This window comes from Mastigoproctus giganteus, chromosome 9 (assembly GCF_048544385.1).
Source record: "Mastigoproctus giganteus isolate SK-2022 chromosome 9, ASM4854438v1, whole genome shotgun sequence".
Taxonomy (NCBI): domain Eukaryota; kingdom Metazoa; phylum Arthropoda; class Arachnida; order Uropygi; family Thelyphonidae; genus Mastigoproctus; species Mastigoproctus giganteus.
The window spans coordinates 4,617,335-4,640,539 of NC_143583.1; the positions used below are offsets into that span (position 1 = coordinate 4,617,335).

Below are 23,205 nucleotides of genomic sequence, written 5' to 3' on the forward strand. Positions count from 1 at the left end.
AAAAAAAACTAAATAGATAAATAAAATAAAAAAGAAATAATTGTTCAGGATTCTAATGTGGAAACTTCATGATTAGTAGAACAAAAAATAAAATAGCTCATGTAGAAAAACTTATATTGCAATTTGAGACAGAAATTATATTCTTTGTATTTAAGATCATATTTCTCTACTTTTTGCAATAGTTAAGTATGATGGATTTGAAAAATACTGAAGATACAGCGGTACACTAACTACTGCTTTTTTTCCCCTCTGTCCTTTCAGTTATTATTTTTTTGCATTCCCCCACTATAATTAAAAAAATATTTGGTTTCATTCAGTTTTGCTGTAAACAAAAGGATTAAACAAATTTCTTTGGTGTTGGCTGCACTAATGAGAACTTATTATGTTAATTAAGTACACTATATGAGCATATATCTGTTAAAGATTTTATGCTTATTTTTTGCCATATTTCAGCAGCAGTAATTCTTCCATCTGAATAGAACATAATTTCGTGTTCATGCTTTACCATCTGGAAACCATTATCAGAAAATCTTCCTTCTATTTTTTCAGTTTCTAACCAAACAAAGAGTGCAATACGGCTGGTTTCTAAGAAGATTTTATATGTATTAGCAGACTGTGAAGTGCTATATGGCCCATCAACATTAGAAATCTATACAAAAAAACAAAAAATATATAATCAGTCTTCATTTCATATATTTAGGATGAATTTATCTTACTTTTAAGAAGAACAGTAAAATTTCATGGCATACATTTTTTTTTAGTTTGTTTTTATTGTCCTTCATCCTCACTTCATCTTTTGTAAGGAATGATCTGCAGCAAAGAACTGCAGCATAACAGAAATTTTAAAGATGTTAAAATTATACACAAAGGGATGACTGAATGACATTGTTTACATTACAGGAAACAGAAATTAGAAACCATATTAAAGCTTTAAACATTAAGGAAATTAATATTTTTTGCCATTTAGAAATTTACAAAACAATTTTAGATCTGCATATAATATTAATAACTAGTCATGGTGGTGGAGGGGAATAAATAATTCACTGGTATAACAGTAAGATAATAGGGTAAAGGACGAATTAGCATTGGGTAATTGATTTTCAGTTTGAAGACATTTAATTAATAGAAATTTCATGGCCATAACTTTCTGCATTCATTATAATATGGAGAACTTTTAACTAATTTTACTATTTAATTTACAATACAATAGATTTGTAGCGTGGCTTAGAGTTTTCAGAAATATGAAATATGAAATTATATGATTAGGATAGCTTTTAAGAAGGCAAATTCTTCAAAGATATGTAATCATATAATGTATTTTAAATGTTTACAGATGATTCTAAATGCATTGCCAATCATGTAGGCCTGATGTATTGGTCAAGAATAAAAAGTATAGTAGCACATTCTTTCTGTAGGCCATGTTCAAGCTCATGTAACTGCTAAATACAATTAACAATTATATTCATGATTTACTGCAAACTCCTTTGATCTAATTGTTGTTCACCCATTTTAATTGTTGTATTCTAATTGTTGTTTACATACCAACTAAGAAATATTGTTCAAGGTTTAGGCCAAAATGGATGTCAGATGAACTAATGAGGCATATGGCAGAGAAGAAAAATGCATGGGATACTTACAAATTAACACATGACACAGAAGCCTATGATAGATACAAGTTGATATGCAACCAAGTTACAAAGGAGGTTAGGCAGGCGAAGGCAGATTACGAGAAATCCTTGGCAAGGGATGCAAAGAAAAACAGCAAAGAGTTCTTTACTTATGTAAACTCTAGAAGGAAGGGGATGAATCAGATTGGTCCACTTGATATTGATGGGTCAACTGTTGATGATCCTGCTCAGGTAGCTAACAAACTAAATGAATATTTTGCATCGACATTCACACATGAGGAGTTATTCAGCAAAGGGAATGCCAGAGGTGTATTCAACTCTAGCAGTAAGCTACAGAATCTTGAAATAACTGGGAGTAAAGTGGAGGAGAAACTGTTGAAGATAAACACAAGAAAGGCACCTGGGGTGGATGGGATCTATCCAGTTATATTAAAGGAGGCAGCAAAGGAAGTAAGCAAACCCTTAGCCATAATTATGAGAGCTTCCTTGGACTCAGGGGAGGTACCCATAGACTGGAAATGTGCAAATGTGACCCCAATTCACAAAGGAGGATCAAAGGCTGACACAAGTAATTATAGACCTGTGAGCTTAACTTCTGTTCCAGGAAAATTAATGGAGGCACTGGTTAAAGAAGCACTGCAGGATCATTTAGACAAGACTTCAGTTATAGCTCAGACACAGCATGGTTTTGTTAAGGGGAAGTCTTGCCTGACCAACTTGATTGGATACTATGATGCAGTCACAAAAGAACTGGATGCAGGGAATAACTTTGATATTATATACTTGGATCTTAGAAAGGCTTTTGATACTGTTGCACATGGAGGACTGCTACACAAATTGGAGCAGTGTGACATTGGAGGCAAATTGCTGCTATGGATAAAGGGGTAGTTGAGGGGGAGAAGACAGAGAGTGGTAATCAATGGACACTGCTCATCGTGGACTAATGTTATTAGTGGAGTCCCTCAGGGCTCAGTGTTGGGTCCATTGTTGTTTTCTGTATTTATAAATGATATTGATGATGGTATATCAAGCTTAATGTCCAAGTTTGCAGATGATACAAAGGTTGGCAGGGTTGTCAAGGACACTACTGACACTATGCTGCTGCAACAGGATCTGGAAAGGTTGAGCAGATGGGCTGAGAGGTGGCAAATGAAGTTTAACATTGACAAATGTAAAGTACTACACATGGGAAACAGCAACCCCAGAGCAACGTATCAACTCTGTGGTACTACAGTGACAGTGTTAGAGAATGAAAGGGACTTGGGGGTGATTGTGCAGGCAGATATGAAGTTCTCTGAGCAGTGCAGACGGGCTGCAAGAGTAGCTCATGGAGTATTGTCAATGATATACAGGAATTTTTCCAGCAGGGATAAGGAGGTGATTATTCCATTGTATAAGGCAATGGTCAGGCCACACCTAGAGTACTGTATACAGGTCTGGAGGCCTCATTTCAAGAAGGATGTAGAGCTGCTGGAACGAGTACAGAGAAGGGCAACAAGATTAGTGAATGGAACAAAGGGGTGCTCTTACGAAGAAAGGCTTAAGTTTTGCAAATTACAGTGTCTGGAGACTAGGCACCAGCGAGGTGATCTGATAGAGGTGTATAAAGCCTTGAATGGTTTAAGCATGCTCAATGCTGATGGGATTCTTCCTCTAGCTCAGAAAAATCACCTGAGAGGGCATAAATTCAAATTGAGGAAAGACAGATGTAGGATAGACGTGCGGAAATTTGCCTTTAGCCAGCGGGTGGTTGGTTGGTGGAACAGACTGCCATCCCTTGTGGTGGAGGTTGATAGCCTAAATAAGTTTAAGGCTCAGCTGGACAGGTATTTTGAACGAACAGAGGGGTGAAGTGGAAGTGGGGTTTTTTTTTTTTTTTTTTGGCTGATGCTGCATAAGCTTGCTTTCTTGCATCAAATGCCTCTACTAATGCTAATGCAACTGCTAAATACAATTAACAATTATATTCATGATTTACTGCAAACTCCTTTGATCTAATTGTTGTTCACCCATTGTTTTATAAAATTTTTTATAAAACAATGTAGAAATCATGTAGAATGATGTGCAGTGATCTAATGTGCACAACAAATACGGTATTCATAATAAAAACAAATAAGTACTCGTATTAATGGCCCAAAGCATGCACTCAAAACCGTAAGTGTATTATATATGTAGAACCTGTCTGTGTAATTTGCCTGAGATTGGCTAACCACTACTTCAAAATTCCTCCTGTCATTTACAGAAATTGAACCCAGACCCCCTCCAGCCTAGTAGCATGGTACGCTATAGAGTGGCATGAAATACAGCACAAAATAAATACAATATCCCTAATACAAAACAAACACAATACTGTTGTTCATTTTACAGTGCATCAGCACCACAGACCATATGCACTAGTGTATTCTGCATGATATACTTTACCTTTCTTTCTTTCCTTTGTAAATCACCCTAGGGGCTCACACCTGGTAAGTATGGGCTTGGCACACCCAGGGCCCTGAGCTGGATATCATCATTCTTCTCTTTCTTAGTGATTCCCTTTTGACTCTCTCTCTCTCTCTCTCTCTCTCTCTCTCTCTCTCTCAGGGTAACTCAGGAAATTTTTTTTTTGGCTGGTGCAGCATAAGCCTCAGGCTTCTTTGCACCATATAGCTAATAATAATAATAATAATAATAATAATAATAATAATAAAAACTAACTGTCTTACACCTTCTACTTCCATACCTTCACAAAAATCTGAACTAAACCCAATTTTCCCAACGCTTCAATATACTCTGCTTCGTCCATCCTAGCCTATTTCTATGGATAAATGTTTCAACCCACAGAACACTCAACCTCCTACTGTTCTTTCAAAGAGCCCCAAAAGAGGTATGTGCTCTGTGCATCCACAACTTCAGTAAAAGATTTCTGAGACATGGGGCAGAGGCTACAAAACAATTATATTTATGAGCACATTAGTACAGTACACTTTTTAAATAACATTTCTAAAGACACTCTTAATTGTATGTCCAACTGCCTTACATATACATTCTGGATTTTATAAGTTCTAAAGTATTTAGTTTTCATTCCGTCTATATGCCCAATTATAGTTATATATTGATTGAAATAGAACAGTTATACTAGTGAAAATGTAGTCAACCTTCTCAAAAAAATGTGAAAGACATCTAAAAATTAGTATCTAAAGTAGATCAGTTTGAGATACTTACTGTAACATTGGCCTTCTCAAGGTCTGTTAAAGGATTTAAGAATACATAATTTGGAGGTCCAAGCAATCTTCCAATAGCATCACTCAACCGAAAATAAAAGAAACATTCTTTTCTTGATGAACATTTTCCTTTTGTTAGTAATCCTTCGCTGCCATTTAGTGATGCTGAGTATACCACACTACTATTCAATGCAGGCTTTAAGAAATATTACAAGAATTAATAATGATAACATTCAAAACTATCACTTCAATATAGAAAGATTTAAAATACATTTAAATTACCAAAACATTTACCTAATTCTCAATATTTATACCTTTGTGATAAACAATATATCAGTATCATGTACATCAGCGTTTACCAAACTTTTTTAGCCATGGAACACTTTTCATCTCACAATATATCTATGGAACATTTTTCATTTCACAATATATTTAGGGAACACTTACGAAACAAGTTTAGCAGGAGTTGAAGAACTGTTTGCTAATATTTTATTACATATGATGCACTGCACATCAGGAGCATCTTTATTTCCAACACATGTAAAGCCAAAATTCAAATAACTGTCATCATACTTTCATTTTGGTCTTTTATTAGTTGTCTCCTGTTTTTTCTTTTTGGATTTTTGGGGAACAAAAGGCTGCGATTGTTCATCCTCACTTTAAAGTGCAACAATATTGTGTTTGTCTTCATTGACACAGTTGCAATAACAGAAGTACAGTACTTGCTTCTCGTTTTAAAGTTTCTTTTTCAACCACAAATCCATGGTCATTTATTTTAATAATAATATTTTGAAATACTGATTTCAAAAGGAAATGAGTTTATTTATCAGCATTAGCATTTAGCATTAGCTGAAGCATATGATGCAAGCAAGCAAGCTTATACAGCATCAGCCAAAAAAAAAAAAAAACCCTTCCCATTTCACCCATCTGGTCACTCCAAATGTTTGTCCAGTTCATCCTTAAATTTATTCAAGCTATCAACCTCCACAACAACAGATATAAGTCTGTTCCATCAACCAACTATGGATCGGAAACATGGATTTGTCTCAAGTTAGATTTGAACAAACTTGAGGTATTCCAAATGCGATGCCTGCGGCAGATCTTGGGCATCTCTCTTCGCGACCGCATCACTAATGATACCATCTGCACCAGATGCCAACAGCAACCAACCATTGCCGACCAAATCCAGAAGCGAAGGCTCAGATGGTTTGGCCACGTATGTAGAATGGGCACGAACAGAATACCATCCACACTCCTTTGGAGACAACGACCCACCCAATGGAGCATCCAACGGACTGCGCCTAGGAAAACGTGGGCCAAGCAAGTGGAAGATGACTTGAAGAGCCGACGTCTCGACCTTAACCAGGCCAGGATTGAAGCCACGGATCGTAAGGTATGGAAGAACATCACAGAGCAAGTCCGAAACTCTGCAGCACCTACAGCAGCATACTGGTTGGGTGGCCAACCGCCTCCCCCAGCTGCCAGCTAAGGACCAAAGAAGAAGAAGAAGAAGAACTACCTGCCAGCTAAAGGCAAACTTCCGCACATCTATTCTATAACTGTCCTTCCTCAATTTGAATCTATGCTCCCTCAGGGTCTTAATCTGAGCAAACAGAAGTATCCCGTCAGCATTGAGCCTACTCAAACCATTCAACATCTTATACACCTCGATCATATCACCTCACAGGTGCCTAGTCTCCAGATGCTGCAACTTACAGAACTTAAGCCTTTCTTTGTATGTTGGTTAGTTTGTTTGTTATTTGGTTTTTTAGGAGCATTAGCAACTAAGGCCATATTGCTCCGGGATATGTGGTGGTCATTCCCTGACCTTTCCGTATCTTCCGTATTTGGTGGTGACGGGCTCGAACCCCGGTCTAATCAAGAAGCGTGTGCTACGCACTGCTGCTCCATCCCACCTGGCTATGGAGGCGCCCCTTTTTTCGTAAGCGCACCCCTTTGTTGCTCTCACCAATCTTGTTGCCCTTCCCTGTACTCATTCTAGCAACTCTACATCCTTCTAAAATGAGGCCTCCAGACCTGTATACAGTACTCAAGGTATGGCCTGACCATTGCCATATACAAAGAGATAATCACCTCCTTGTCTCTGCTAGCAAAATTCCTAAATATCATTGACAAAACTCAGTGACTTGCTCTGGCAGCCCATCTGCACTGCTCAGAAAACTTCATATCTGACTGCACAATTACCCCCAGGTCTTTTTCGTTCTCCACCTTGCTGAGTGTAGTACCACACAGTTGGTATGTTTCTCTTGGGTTACTGCTACCGACATGGAGTACTTTGTATTTGTCAAACTTCAGTTGCTACTTCTCAGCCCATCTCCTAACTTTTCTAGATCCTGTTGCAGTAGCATACTGCCTTACTGTCATTAACAACCCTGCCAACCTTTGTACCATCTGTAAACTTGGATATTAAGCCTGATATACCTTCATCGATATCATTAATAAATACACAAAACAACAATAAGTCCAGCAAGGAACCCTGGGGGGACTCCCCCAATAATGTTAGTCCATGTAGAGCAGTGTCCATTTATTACCACACTCTACTGTTCCTCATTCAACCATCCCTTTATCCATTGCACTAACTTGCCCTTAATGCCATAACACTCCAATTTGTACAGCAGTCTTCCATGTGCAACAGTATCAAAAGCTTTCCTGAAATACAAGCATATGATATCCAAATTTTTTTTTTTTTTTTTTTTCATCCAGTTCCTCTGTGACCACATTGTAGTATCCAATCAAATTTGTCAAACAAGATTTCCTCTTAATAAACCCATGCTGTGCTGAGCTATTACTGCTGTCTTGTCTAGGTGATCCTGTATAATCTCTTTAACCAGTGACAACATTATTTTCCCCAGAACAGAAGTTAAACTAACAGGTCTATTATTATTTGTGTCACCCTTTGAACTCCCTTCATGAATTGGAAATACATTTGCACATCTCCATTCCATGATGACTTCTCCTGAATCTAAGGATGGTCTCATAATTATGCCAAGGGTTTGCTTACTTCCCTTGCTGCCTCGTTCATTTTAACTGGATAGAGTCTCTCGGCCCAAATGCCTTTTTTATGTTTAACTTCAACAATTTCTCCTCCACTTTGCTCTCAGTTATGAAATCACTTAGCTCCCTGTTAGAGTTTGATAAACTTCTAGCATTCCCCTCCTCGAATAACTCCTCATGTGTGAATGTAGAGGCAATATACTCATTCAGTTTATCAACTACTTGAGGAGGATCATCGATAGTCGAACCATCCATGATAAATGGACCAATCTGATTCATCCCCTTCCTTCTAAAGTTTACATATGCAAAGAAATCTTTGCTGTTTTTCTTTGTATCCTTTGCCAAAGATTTTTCGTAATCTGCCTTCGCCTACCTAACCTCCTTTGTGACTTGATTACAGACTAGCTAATATCTGCCATAGGCTTCTGTGTCGCCTGATAATTTATATGCATCTTATGCATTTTTCTTCCTGGGCATAAGAGCCTTATTAATTCATCTGACATCCATTTAGGCCTGATTCTTGAATAGTATTTCTCAGTTGGTATGAAAAGCCTAGTAGCCTCCAAGATTAAGTCCCTGAAGGCTTCCCATTTAGACTTCACCATTGGTAACACTATCAATTGTTCCTACTGTATAGAATTTAAAAACTGTCTGAGACCACTGTAGTTACCTTTACGAAAACAAAATCTCTTCCCTTCACCTTTAATGGTAGTTACATCTTTAAGTATGACTCTATTGTCAGGGAAACGGGGAACATGATTTGCAAAAAGGATAGGTGGAACAGTACCAGTGTATGTCTGCCAGGGGCAAAGGTTGATGACGTTGTAGAGCGGATATCATCTTGAGAGGTGATATAGTTGTACACGTTGGCACTAATGATATTAAGAGTAGGTGACCGGCAGAATTACTTAACAAGTACAGATCACTGTTGAAAAAAATCCGTGAGTTAGGGTTGAATTTGAAAGCTGCAATTCTGCCCAGACACGATACGAGGGAGTATATGATGAGAGCCTTATCGATCAATTTGGTACTGGAAAGACTGTGCAAGGCTCAAGGGGTAAAATTTTTTTCAGCCTGGTCTGTACTTGTTAACAGAAGAGACTGCTTCTACAGGGATGTGATACACTTAAATAGAAAGGGTGCATGAATATTTCTGATGCTATTGAGGCAGTGTTAGGTGGGTCGGAAAACTGCTAGCTTGGGGGGTGGATACAAGGACTAATAGATTAACAGTAGCCACTTGCAGAGGTGAAAGTGATTCTTGCAGTGCTTCTATTGGAATGAGCAGAAGTCTGAAAAACAAGATGCAGGATATTAGCATTAGCATTAGAAGAGGCATTTGATGCAAGAAAGCAAGCTTATGCAGCATCAGCCAAAAAAGAAAAAAATAAATAATAAATAAAAAATAACCACTTCGACTTCACCCCTCTGTTCGTTCGAAATACCTGTCCAGCTGAGCTTTAAACTTATTTAGGTTATCAACTTCCACGACAAGGGATGGAAGTCTGTTCCACCAACCAACCACCCGCTGGCTAAAGGCAAATTTCCGCACGTCTATCGTACATCTGTCTTTCCTCAATTTGAATATATGCCAACCCTCAGTAGTGTCCTTGACAACCCTGGTTGGCAGGGTTGTCAAGGACACTACTGACACTATGCTGCTGCAACAGGATCTGGAAAGGTTGAGCAGATGGGCTGAGAGGTGGCAAATGAAGTTTAACATTGATAAATGTAAAGCACTACACATGGGAAACAGCAACCCCAGAGCAACGTATCAACTCTGTGGTACTACACTGACAGTGGTAGAGAATGAAAGGGACTTGGGGGTGGTTGTGCAGGCAGATATGAAGTTCTCTGAGCAGTGCAGACGGGCTGCAAGAGTAGCTCATGGAGTATTGTCAATGATATACAGGAATTTTTCCAGCAGGGATAAGGAGGTGATTATTCCATTGTATAAGGCGATGGTCAGGCCACACCTAGAGTACAGTATACAGGTCTGGAGGCCTCATTTCAAGAAGGATGTAGAGCTGCTGGAACGAGTACAGAGAAGGGCAACAAGATTAGTGAATGGAACAAAGGGGTGCTCTTACGAAGAAAGGCTTAAGTTGTGCAAATTACAGTGTCTGGAGACTAGGCACCAGCGAGGTGATCTGATAGAGGTGTATAAAGCCTTGAATGGTTTAAGCATGCTCAATGCTGATGGGATTCTTCCTCTAGCTCAGAAAAATCACCTGAGAGGGCATAAATTCAGATTGAGGAAAGACAGATGTAGGATAGACGTGCGGAAATTTGCCTTTAGCCAGCGGGTGGTTGGTTGGTGGAACAGACTTCCATCCCTTGTGGTGGAGGTTGATAGCCTAAATAAGTTTAAGGCTCAGCTGGACAGGTATTTTGAACGAACAGAGGGGTGAAGTGGAAGTGGGTTTTTTTTTTTTTTTTTTTTTGGCTGATGCTGCATAAGCTTGCTTTCTTGCATCAAATGCCTCTACTAATGCTAATGCTAATGCTAATGCCCTTTCAGGTGATTATTCTGAGCAAGAGGAAGAGTCCCTTCAGCATTGAGCATGCTCAAACCATTCAAGGTTTTATACACCTCTATCAGATCACCTCACTGGTGCCTAGTTTCCAGACACTGTAATTTGCAAAACTTAAGTCTTTCTTCGTAAGAGCACCCCTTTGTTTCCATTCACAAATCTTGTTGCCCTTCTCTCTCTACTCGTTCCAGCAGCTCTACATCCTTCTTGAAATGAGGCCTCCAGACCTGTATACAGTTCTCTAGGTGTGGCGTGACCACTGCCTTATACAAGGGTATAATCACCTTCTTATCCCTGCTAGAAAAATTCCTATATATCATTGACAATACACAATGAGCTACTCTTGCAGCCTTCCTGCACTGCTCAGAGAACTTCATATCTGCATGCACAACCACCCCCAGGTCCCTTTCATTCTCTACCACTGTCAGTGTAGTACCACAGAGTTGATATGTTGCTCTGGGATTGCTGTTTCCCATGTGTAGTACTTTACATTTGTCAATGTTAAACTTCATTTGCCACCTCTCAGCCCATCTGCTCAACCTTTTCAGATCCTGTTGCAGCAGCATAGTGTCAGTAGTGCCCTTGACAACCCTGTCAACCTTCGTATTGTCTGCAAACTTGGACATTAAGCTTGATATACCATCATCAATATCATTTATAAATACAGAAAACAATAATGGACCCAATACTGAACCCTGAGGGACTCCACTAATAACATTAGCCCACGATGAGCAGTGTCCATTGAATACAGAGATTGTAATTATTTCAGAGACTGCTGGGAGTCATTGCGGTACAAATAAACACATGGGTTGTGTTAGGGTAGCTAAGAAAAAGAACAGGTGCATGTATACTTGCATGTACACCAATGCTAGGAGTTTGGTAAATAAATTTGATGAATTTGAGGTATTGCTCAAAGCATCAAAGGCAGACATTGTAGGGATATCAGAGACGTGGTGTCACACAGATATAGGGAATGCAGAACTGGAATTTGGGAAGTACAACATCTACTGAAAGGATAGACAGGATAGGAAGGGAAGAGGGGTTATGCTATTAGTTAAGAAACACATAAAATCCCAGGAAGTGAAGCCACTCGACATCGCTGGACAGTGCAGTGTTGAGTCAGGTTGGTGTGACATAAGCATTGGGAGATCAAAGTTGAGAGTAGGAGTGTGCTGTAGGTCTGATGAATATAATAAGATACTGTACAGGGAAATAGAGTGAGCCAGTAAATCAGAGATTCTTATAATGGGGGATTTTAATTTCCCAGATATTGACTGGAATTTGTGGGTTGGTCAATCACACACTAGCAAGGCTTTTGTGGATTTATTGGATGATTGTTTTCTACATCAGCATGTTAGGCAGGCAACTAGAGGGAGTAATACTCTTGATTTGATTATCAGTAGTGACTGCTCATGCATTAAGAATCTGCAGATAGAGGAAACACCAAGTGACAGTGTGCTGAAGTGGGATTTACTCAAAGAGGTAACTATCATCAGAGGTAAAGGGAAGGATTATTGCTTTCGTAAAGACGACTATGATGGTCTGAGACAGTAAGGCCATCGTAGCCTAGTGGTCAGGCGCACGGGTGCATAAGTACAAGTGCCTTGAGTGACAGGGGTTCAAGCCTGTGACTACTGAATACGGTGCTGTTTTTTGTATTCTGTCTATCTTGTGAACTCCTCTGATCATTTGGTCGTCCCAGAGTATAAACAGAAAATTTATTTATTTATTTATTATTTTATTTAAATTCTATACAGTGGGACCAACTGATGATGTTATCAACAGCAAATTCAAAATGGGAAGCATTCAAAGAACTTATCTTGGAAGCTACTAGACTTTACATACCAACTAAGAAATATTGTTCAAGGTTTAGGCCTAAATGGATGTCAGATGAACTAATGGGACATGTGGCAGAGAAGAAAAATGCATGGGATACATATAAATTAACATGTGACTCAGGAGCCTATTGTAGATATAAGTTGATCTGTAACCAAGTTACAAAGGAAGTTAGGCAGGCGAAGGCAGATTACGAGATATCTTTGGCAAGTGATGCAAAGAAAAACAGCAAAGAGTTCATTACTTATGTAAACTCTAGAAGGAAGGGGATGAATCAGATTGGTCCACTTGATATCGATGGTTCAACTGTTGATGATCCTGCTCAGGTAGCTAACAAACAATGAATATTTTGCATCGACATTCACACATGAGGAGTTATTCAGCGAGGGGAATGCCAGAGGTGTATTCAACTCTGGCAGTAAGCTACATAATCTTGTAATAACTGAGAGTAAAGTGGAGGAGAAATTGTTGAAGATAAATACAAGAAAGACACCTGGGGTGGATGGGATCTATCCAGTTATATTAAAGGAGGCATCAAAGGAAGTAAGCAAACCCTTAGTCATAATTATGAGAGTTTCCTTGGGCTCAGGGGAGGGTACCCATAGACTGGAGATGTGGAAATGTGACCCTAATTCACAAGGGCTGACCCAAGTAATTATAGACCTGTGAGTATAACTTCTGTTCCAGGAAAATTAATGTAGGCACTGGTTAAAGAAGCACTGCAGGATCATCTAGACAAAACTTCAGTTATAGCTCGGAAACAGCATAGTTTTGTTAAAGGAAAGTCTTGCCTGACGAATTTGATTGGATACTATGATGTAGTCACAAAAGAACTGGATGCAGGGAATAACTTTGATATTATATATTTGGATCTTAGAAAGGCTTTTTGATACTGTTGCATGGAAGACTGCTGCACAAATTGGAGCAGAGTGGCATTGGAGGCAAATTGCTGCTATGGATAAAGGGGTGGTTGAGGGGGAGAAGACATAGTGGTAATCAACGAACACTGCTCATCTTGGACTAATGTTATTAGTGGAATCCCTCAGGGTTCAGTGTTGAGTCCATTATTGTTTTCTGTATTTATAAATGATATTGATGATAGTATATCAAGCTTAATGTCCAAGTTTGTAGACAATACAAAAGTTGGCAGGGTTGTTAAGGACACTACTGACGCTATGCTGCTGCATCAGGATCTGGAAAGGTTGAGCAGATGGGCTGAGAGGTGGCAAATGAAGTTTAACATTGATAAATGTAAAGTACTACATATGGGAAACAGCAACTCCAGAGCAAAGTATCAACTCTGTGGTACTACACTGACAGTGGTAAGAATGAAAAGGACCTGGGGGTAATCAGATATGAAGTTCTCTGAGTAGTGCAGACGGGCTGCAAGAGTAACTCATGGTATCTTATCGCTGATATACATGAATTTTTCTAGCAGGGATAAGGAGGTGATTATTCCTTTGTATAAGGTAATGGTCAGGCCACACCTTGAGTTCTGTATACAGGTCTGGAGGCCTCATTTCAAGAAGGATGTAGAGCTGCTGGAAAGAGTACAGAGAAGGGCAACAAGGTTAATGAATGGAACAGAGGGTTTCTCTTACGAAGAAAGGCTTAAGTTTTGCAAATTACAGTGCCTGGAGACTAGGCATCGGCGAGGTGATCTGATAGAGGTGTATAAAGCCTTGAGTGGTTTGAGCATGCTCAATGCCGATGGGATTGTGCCTCTTGCTCAGAATAATCACCTGAGAGGGCATAAATTCAAATTGAGGAAAGACAGATGTAGGATAGATGCAGAAATTTTCCTTTATCCAGCTGGTAGTTGGTTGGTTGAACAGAATTCCATCCCTCATTGTGGAAGTTGATAACCTAAATAAATTTAAGGCTAAGCTGGACAGGTATTTCGAACGAACGGAGGGGTGAAGTGGAAGTTTTTTTTTTTTTTTTTTCTGGCTGATGCTGCATAAGCTTGCTTTCTTGCATCATATGCCTTTACTAATGCTAATGCTAAAAGTAATTCTAACATCAGTACACTATGATCACTGTTATCTAGTGGTTCCTTTATATGCAAATTCTCATTGCATGAATAATCACTGCTGATAATCAGATCAAGGGTATTTACTCCCTCTGGTTGCCCCTTGAACATGTTGCTGTAGAAAATAATCCTCCAAGAAATCCACAAAATGTTGCTAGCGTGCGAGTGACCAATACACAAGTTCCAGTCAATATCTGGAAAGTTAAAATCGACCATCACAAGACATTCTAATTTACTAGCCCATTCTATTTCTGTGTACAACTGTTCATTGTACTTACCATAGTCATTAGGGCCTATAACAAACTCCTACTCTCATTTTCCCTTTTCCAGTGTTTGTCACACCAAACAGACTCAACATTGCACTGTCCACCCGTGTCAACTGGATGCACTTCCTTAGATTTTATGTGTTTTTTAACTAACAGCATGACCACTCCTCCCTTCCTACCCTGTCTATCGTTTCTGTACGCATTGTACTCCCTAAATTCCAATTCTGCATTGTTTATATGTGTGACACCTTGTCTCTGATATCCCAATAATATCTGCCTTTGATGTCTTGAACAGCACTTCAAATTCATCAATTTTATCATTAGTATACGTGCACTTGTTCTTACTCTTAGCTACCCTCACACAACCCATGTGTTTACTTGTTCCATGATGACTCCCAGTAGCTATTGTAATCCTCAGCAACTTTCTCTCTAGGCTGCTGCTCATTACAATGGATGCAGTGCAAGAATCACTTTTGCCTCTGCCTGCAGTTACCATTAATCTTTTAGTCTGTGAATCCCCACCCCCAGTCTAGCAGTTTTCCAACCCCACTTAACACTGCCTCGATAGCATCAGCAAAAATTCTTGCAACGTTTCTATTTAAATGTCTCCCATCCTTGTAGAATCAGTCTCTCCTGTTAGCAAGTACAGATCTCACTGAAAAAATCTACCCTGTGAGCCTTGCACAATCTCCGAGGGCCGATTTTATTGACAAGGCTCTCATCATATACTCTCTCCTATCATGTCTGGGCAGAATTGCAGACAATTTCAAATTTAATCCTAACTCACGACTTTTTTTCAGCATTGACCTGTACTTTTTAAGTAAATCTGCAGATCTCTTACTCTTAAGGTCATTTGTGCCAACATCTACAACAATATTACCTTTTGTGCCCTTAAAAGATCATATCTTCCCTACAACATCATCAACTTTTACCCCTGGCAGACATACCCTGGTCCTGTTCTTCCTATCCTTTTTGCATAATATATTCCCCATCTCCCTGATAACAGAGTCACCGAAAATAACTGCTTCCTGTGGGAGCAGCACATTTTACCTTGGAGATTGCCACTGTATTGCCCGATGCACAAGAGTGAGCTCTGGCGTTGAAGGGGACAGCTGAAGCTTGATGGGCCCCTCATATTAATTCTTCAAATAGTATTAATTAATTAATACTATTTCTTATATTAATTGTCATATTAATTTCTTCGAGGGCATTTACCCTACACCTTACACTCTCATAGACCCCCATTAGAACGCCGAGTTGGCTCCTAATTTCTTCACAGTCTCTGCCGCTAGCACACACTGGACATCCTCCTTGGCTTGATCATGTCCTGTTCTAGACAGATCTGCAAACATTTCACATTTTGCGTTTGGTTCTTCCCCTTTGGTTCTCCCACAAGCCACAGCACTTTGGCTATTCTGTGAAAGCTGCTTTGCTGCTCTAGTCTGGGTCATGATTCTGTTAAGTATAATTTAAATAACAATGAACTTTAATAAGATTAATGAATTTTACAGATCAATTGATAATACTATAGTAATCTAACAGATTTCTAATACAGTGCTATGTTTTTCGCTATCTAGTTTTATGTTAAACCTTACTTATATATCGGTTCACTTCCATCTCTCCTTCAACCCATGTACTCCAGATTTTTTTAATTATTAATTAAGAATTTTCGCGGAACACTTGTTCACATTTCACGGAACACAGTTTAGGAAACGCTGATGTACATGCTGGTTAGAAGGCATGACTATGCAGATTATGATAATGAAGAAAGACAAATTCTTCCCTGCATATCAGAAGGTTTTTATTTCAAGCCCATACTTTTCAATTCAAACCTGAGGATCCTGAGGAGTGGGCATAGGTAATAAAAACCTTAAATTACATTAAAATGAACACTGTATTGTGTATTGGTCAAGGTGGAACTGAAGATGTCTGTAAGATATCCCTTGTGATGGTACAAACACTCTGTAGAGTCAGTCAACATGTAGTGTGGATCATATTGTATTAGGCCCCACACTACACGTTGACTTAGTAATCAGTGAGGAGAAAAAAAAGACGTTGCTTTCAAATTCCCATCTAAAGCCATAAGGAGGCAGCCCATGAGGGAAAAAAAAAGAATAATCAGAGGGAACAGGGTGATAGTGGGAGTGTTAATTGGAACAGGTAAATGGAATAGAGGACTGTAGAATGAGACATCTTCCAAGGTAAAACAGAAAGGGTAGAAAGGGGTTCCCCTGCAGATGGAAGCCTGCCCTACAGCTCGGGGAGAGGAGAGGAAATTGCAAAATATTTTTAGCCTTCTGTACAGGATTTTGCTAATGTTCAACCTAAATTCGAGGTCAATGGCAAAACCTTCAAAAACTGAGGAGTTTTTTCGAGTAACACATCCCAGTATCAGCAGTTATTCTACCCAAGGGATCATGATTAGCAGTGTTTGGCACCATCAGGCAGAACATCGCACAGAGGGCAGTTTCCCAGTGTAAGCATTGTGTCCTACCCATGAGAAAAAGGGGCTATGGCCCCATGGAAGTGATCTTGCACTAGGCAGAGTGTGCCACTGGTGCCAGCATGTGTTTCTACCCAATAATGGAGTTTGGAGAGTTAGTAAAAGTAATAGTAGTGGCAAATGATGCAAGAAAGCAAACAACATACAGCATCAGGCAAAAAAAAGACTACCCATTTCACCCATCCATTCAATCCAAACGTTTGTTCCAGAAATCACCTACATCCTCACCAAAGGCAAATTTCTGCACATCTATTCTATAACTGTCTTTACTCAATTTAAATTTATGCCCTCTCAGGTTCATAATCTGAGCAACAGGAAGAATCCCATCAGCACTGAACCTTCTCAAACCATTCAAGGCCTTATACACCTCAATCAAATTGCTACACAGGTGCCTAGTCTCCAGATGCTGAAATTTGAAGAACTTAAGCCTTTCTTGGTAAGAGTACCCCTTAGTTCCCAACACCAATCTTGTTGTGTTTCTCTGTACTCATTCTAGCAACTCTATATCCTTCGTAAAATGAGACCCCCAAACCTGTACGCAGTACTCAAGCTGTGGGCGACCATTGTCTTATACAAAGGGATAATCACCTCCTTATCCCTGATGAGTTTAGTGGTAGTTTTCAAATTGTTGTTATTTTGAATGGAGACAAAGTGGATCGGGCTTCTTAAATTAACAATCTTTTATTAGCACTAGCACAGGCTTACGATGTCAGAAAGCAAGCATATGCAGCATCATCCTAAAAAAAAAAAAAAAAAAAACAACACTCCAATTTCACTCCTCCATTCGTTCCAAATACCTGTCCAGCTCAGACTTAAATTTATTTAGGCTATTAACTTCCACAACAAAGGATGGAAGTCTGTTCCACCAACCAACTATCCGCTGGCTAAAGGCAAACTTCCACACATCTATCCTACATCTGTCTTTCCTCAGTTTGAATTTATGCCCTCTCTCAGGTGATTATTCTGAGCAAGAGAAAGAATCCCATTAGCACTGAGCATGCTCAAACCATTTAAGTCTTTATACACCTCAATCACCTTGCAGGTGCCTAGTCTCCAGACACTGTAATTTGCAAAATTTAAGCCTTACTTCGTAAGAGCAACCTTTGTTCCATTCAGTAATCTTGTTGCCCTTCTCTGTACTGGTTCCAACAGTTCTACATCCTTCTTAAAATGAGGCCTCCAGACCTGCATACAGTACTCGAGGTGTGGCCTGACCATCGCCTTATACAACAGGATAATTAGCATTAGCAGAGGCATATGATGCAAGAAAGCAAGCTTATTCAGCATCAGCCAAAAAAAAGAAAAAAAAAAAAAAAAAAAAAAACAACCACTACTCCCATTTCACCCCTCAATTTGTTCGAAATACCTGTCCAGCTGAGCCTTAAATTTGTTTAGGCTATCAACTTCAACAACAAGCGATGGAAGTCTATTCCACAAACCAACTGCCCGCTGGCTAAAGGCGAATTTCCGCACATCTATCCGACATCCGTCCTTCCGCAATTTGAATTTATGCCCTCTCAGGTGATTATTCTGAGCAAGAGGAAGAATTCCATCGCATTGAGCATGCTCAAGCCATTCAAAGCCTTGTACACCTCTATCAGATCACCTCGGCGATGCCTAGTCTCCAGGCTCTGTAATTTGCAAAACCTAAGCCTTTCTTCGTAAGAGCAACCCTTTGTTCCATTCACTAATCTTGTTGCCCTTCTCTGTACTCGTTCCAGCAGCTATACATCCTTCTTGAAATGAGGCCTCCAGACCTGTATACAGTACTCAAGGTGTGGCCTGACCAATGCCTTATACAAGGGAATAATCACATCCCTGTCCCTGCTAGAAAAATTCCTGTATATCATTGACAAGACACCATGAGCTACTCTTGCAGCTCGTCTGCACTGCTCAGAGAACTTCATATCTGCCTGCACAATTACCCCCAGGTCCTTTTCATTCTCTACCACTGTCAGCGTAGTACCACAGAGTTGATACGTTCATCTGGGGTTACTGTTTCCCATATGTAGTACTTTACATTTGTCAATGTTAAACTTCATTTGCCACCTCTCAGCCCATCTGCTCAACCTTTCCAGATCCTGTTGCAGCAGCATAGTATCAGTAGTGTCCTTAACAACCCTGCCAACCTTTGTATCGTCTGCAAACTTGGACATTAAGCCTGATACACCATCATCAATATCATTTATAAATACAGAAAACAACAATGGACCCAACACTGAACCCTGAGGAACTCCACTAATAACATTAGTCCACGTTGAGCAGTGTCCATTGATTACCACTCTCTGTCTTCTGCCACTCAACCATCCCTTTATCCATAGCAGCAATTTGCCTCGAATGCCACACTTCTCCAATTTGTGCAGCAGTCTTCCATGCGCAACAGTATCAAAAGCCTTTCTAAGATCCAAATATATAATATCAAAGTTATTCCCTGCATCCAGTTCTTTTGTGACTACATCATAGTATCCAATCAAATTGGTCAGACAAGACCTGCCCTTAACAAACCCATGCTGTGTCTGAGCTATAACTGATTTCTTGTCCAGATGATCCTGCAGTGCTTCTTTAACCAGTGCCTCCATTAATTTTCCTGGAACCGAAGTTAAACTAACAGGTCTATAATTACTTGTGTCAGCCTTTGATCCTCCTTTGTGAATTGGGGTTACATTTGCACATCTCCAGTCCATGGGTACCTCCCCTGAGTCCAAAGAAGCTCTCATAATTATGGCTAGGGGTTTGCTTACTTCCTTTGCTGCCTCCTTTAATATAACTGGATAGATCCCATCCACCCCGGGTGCCTTTTTTATGTTTATCTTCAACAATTTCTCCTCCACTTTCCTCTCAGTTATTAGAAAATCATCTAACTCACTGCCAATGTTTACTTCACCTACGACATTCCCCTTCCTGAATAACTCCTCATGTGTGAATGTAGATGCAAAATACTCGTTTAGATTGTTAGCCACCTGAGCTGGATCCTCAACTGTTGAACCATCAACATCCAGTGGACCAATCTGATTCATCCCTTTCCTTCTTGAGTTTAAATAGGTAAAGAACTCTTTTCTGTTTTTCTTTGCATCCTTTGCCAAGGATTTCTCATAATCTGCCTTTGCCTGCCTAATCTCCTTTGTGACTTGGTTACAGACCAACTTATATCTATCATAGGCTTCCACGTCACCCATTAATTTGTATGTATCCCATGCATTTTTCTTCTCTGCCATATGTCTCATTAGTTCATCTGACAACCATTTAGGCCGGAACCTTGAACAATATTTCTTGGTTGGTATGTAAAGCCTGGTAGCTTCCAAGATTAGTTCCTTGAATGCTTCCCATTTTGAATTTGCTGTTGGTAACATCATCAGTTGGTCCCACTGTATAGAATTTAAATACTGTCTCAGACCAGCATAGTCTCCTTTACGAAAGCAAAAACCCTTCCCTTTACCTCTGATGGTAGTTACCTCCTTGAGTAAATCCCACTTCAGCACACTGTGATCACTGCCATCCAGTGGTTCATTTATCTGCAGATTCCTAATGCATGAAGAATCACTACTGATAATCAGATCAAGAGTATTACTCCCTCTAGTTGCCTCCCGAACATGCTGGTGTAGAAAACAATCATCCAATAAATCCACAAAAGCCTTGCTAGTGTGTGAGTGACCAACGCACAAATTCCAGTCAATATCTGGGAAATTAAAATTCCCCATTATAAGACTCTCTGATTTACTGGCCCACTCTATTTCCCTGTACAGTATCTTATTATACTCATCAGAGTCATTAGGCCTATAGCACACTCCTACTCTCAATTTTGATTTACCTATGCTTATGTCACACCAAACTGACTCAACACTGCACTGTCCAGCAATGTCAACTGGCTTCACTTCCTTGGATTTTATGTGTTTTTTAACTAATAGCATAACCCCTCCTCCCTTCCTATCCTGTCTATCCTTTCTGTAGACGTTGTACTCCCCAAATTCCAGTTCTGCATTCCTTATATCTGTGTGACACCACGTCTCTGATATCCCAACAATATCTGCCTTTGATGTTTTGAGTAATACCTCAAATTCATCAAATTTATTTACTAAACTCCTAGCATTAGTGTACACGCAGGTATACATGCACCTGTTTCTATTCTTAGCTACCCTAACACAACCCATGTGTTTACTTGTACCGCAATGACTTCCAGCAGTCTCTGAAATATCCTGCATCTTGTTATTCAGGCTTCTGCTCATTCCAATAGAAGCAGTGCAAGAATCTCTTTCACCTCTGCCCGTGGCTACTGTTAATCCATTAGTCTTTGTCTCCCCCCAAGCTAGCAGTTTTCCGACCCACCTAACACTGCCTCGATAGCATCAGCAAATATTCTTGCACCCTTTCTATTTAAGTGTATCCCATCCCTGTAGAAGCAATCTCTCCTGTTAACAAGTACAGTCCAGGCTGAAAAAAATTCTACCCCTTCAGCCTTGCACAATTTTTCCAGGGCCGAATTGATCGACAAGGCTCTCATCATATACTCCCTCCTATCGTGTCTGGGCAGAATTGCAGACACTTTCAAATTCAACCCTACTTCACGGCTTTTTTTCAACAGTGACCTGTACTTGTTAAGTAATTCCGCTGGTCTCCTACTCTTAATATCATGAGTGCCAACGTGTACAACTATATCACCTTTTGTGCCCTTAAAAGATGATATCTGCTCTACAACGTCATCAACCTTTGCCCCTGGCAGACATACCCTGGTCCTGTTCCACCTATCCTTTTTACAAAGCATGTTCCCCGTTTCCCTGACAATTGAGTCACCAACAACTACTAGTTCCTGTTGGACCAGCGCATTCTGCCTTGGGGGCTGCCTCTGTGTTGCAAGATGACCAAGGCCAAGCTCTGGTGTTGATGTGGGCAGCTGAGAGCTTGATGGGCCCCTCAATTTATTTCCTTCGAGGGCATCCACCCTGTCCTTCAAGGTCTCATATAGGCCCATAACAACGCCGAGTTGTCGCCTAATTTCCTTGGACTCCTTGCATCGTGCACACACAAAGACATCCCCCATGGCAGTATCATGTCCCGTACCCGATTGCTCCGCAAACATCAAGCAAACAGTGCATCTTAAAAGGCCATGATTCAGGGGGCAACCGCCCCCCTCAGTTCTCCCCTGAGTCACAGCACTCCCATTAGCTTGAGCCTTTTGCTTTGCTGCTCTGGTCAGAGTCATGATTTCGATTTAAATGTCAATAAAATTACAATTTCAGAACAAAATTAAAACCTTAAACTTGTATCTTAACACAGTTATAACGCTATATTTATTTTTCAGTATCGAGTGTTATCTACGAGTTCCCTTTATATAACTTCCGTATCAAGTATGTATTAATTATTTGCTACGTTTGTACTCTAAGTCGTTATATATATATAGTTAAAAGTACAATTTAATTGACAATGAAGTTTAACAAGATTAATAGATGTACTGATTAATTGACAATATTATATTATGCACTATACTATACAAAGCTAATGCTATCGAATTCCGGATATGCTGTATCGCGCTTCAGTAACGAGTGTTATCTACGAAATCCCTTTATATAACTTCTGTATCAAGTTATGTATTAATTATTTATTTTTACTAATTATTTATGTTCCGTAACCTAAGTGGTTATATGTATAGTTAAAATTACAATTTAATTGCCAATGAAGTTCGACAAGATTAATAGATTTTACTGATTAATTTTCACGTAGCAATGGCGGCCGTTTATGAACGGTAAACACGTGGATTTGATACCCTTTCCGATACTAAGTAATACCTACAAAATCTCTATCTAAGTTATTTTAACTTTAAGTACCGTAAATAGGAATATAAAGCTACTCTAGAAATAAGTTAATATGTCAATTTAAACTAATAAAGCAGAAAATAAATCAGAAAAAACTTCTCTATTCCAAGAGCGGCAGAAAGGCACGTCCGCACAGGAAATCCTCGATCTCAGACTCGATTGACCTCCTTATCCCTGATAGAAAAATTCCTGTATATCATCTGTTTTTCAGCCTGGTCTGTACTTGTTAACAGGAGAGACTGCTTCTACAGGGATGGAATACATTTAAATAGAAAGGGTGCAAGAATGTTTGCTGATGCTATCGAGGCAGTGTTAGGTGGGTCGGAAAACTGCTAGATTGGGGGGATACAAGGACTAACAGATTAACAGTAGCCACTGGCA

At 39.6% G+C, this 23,205-nt stretch overlaps 1 protein-coding gene across 1 annotated transcript in view; it reads right to left on the reverse strand.

Moving 5' to 3' along the window:
• Positions 1-313: 313 nt before the first annotated feature.
• beta-Man (beta-mannosidase) overlaps positions 314-23,205 on the reverse strand; it is a 249,878-nt gene continuing 226,986 nt past the window's right edge. The window contains exons 15-16 of the mRNA XM_090381630.1: positions 4,833-5,027; positions 314-649 (exon numbers count right to left, since the gene is read on the reverse strand). Coding sequence (XP_090237756.1) covers positions 386-649; positions 4,833-5,027 — 459 coding nt within the window. The 3' untranslated portion in view covers positions 314-385. The remainder of the gene's footprint in view (positions 650-4,832; positions 5,028-23,205) is intronic.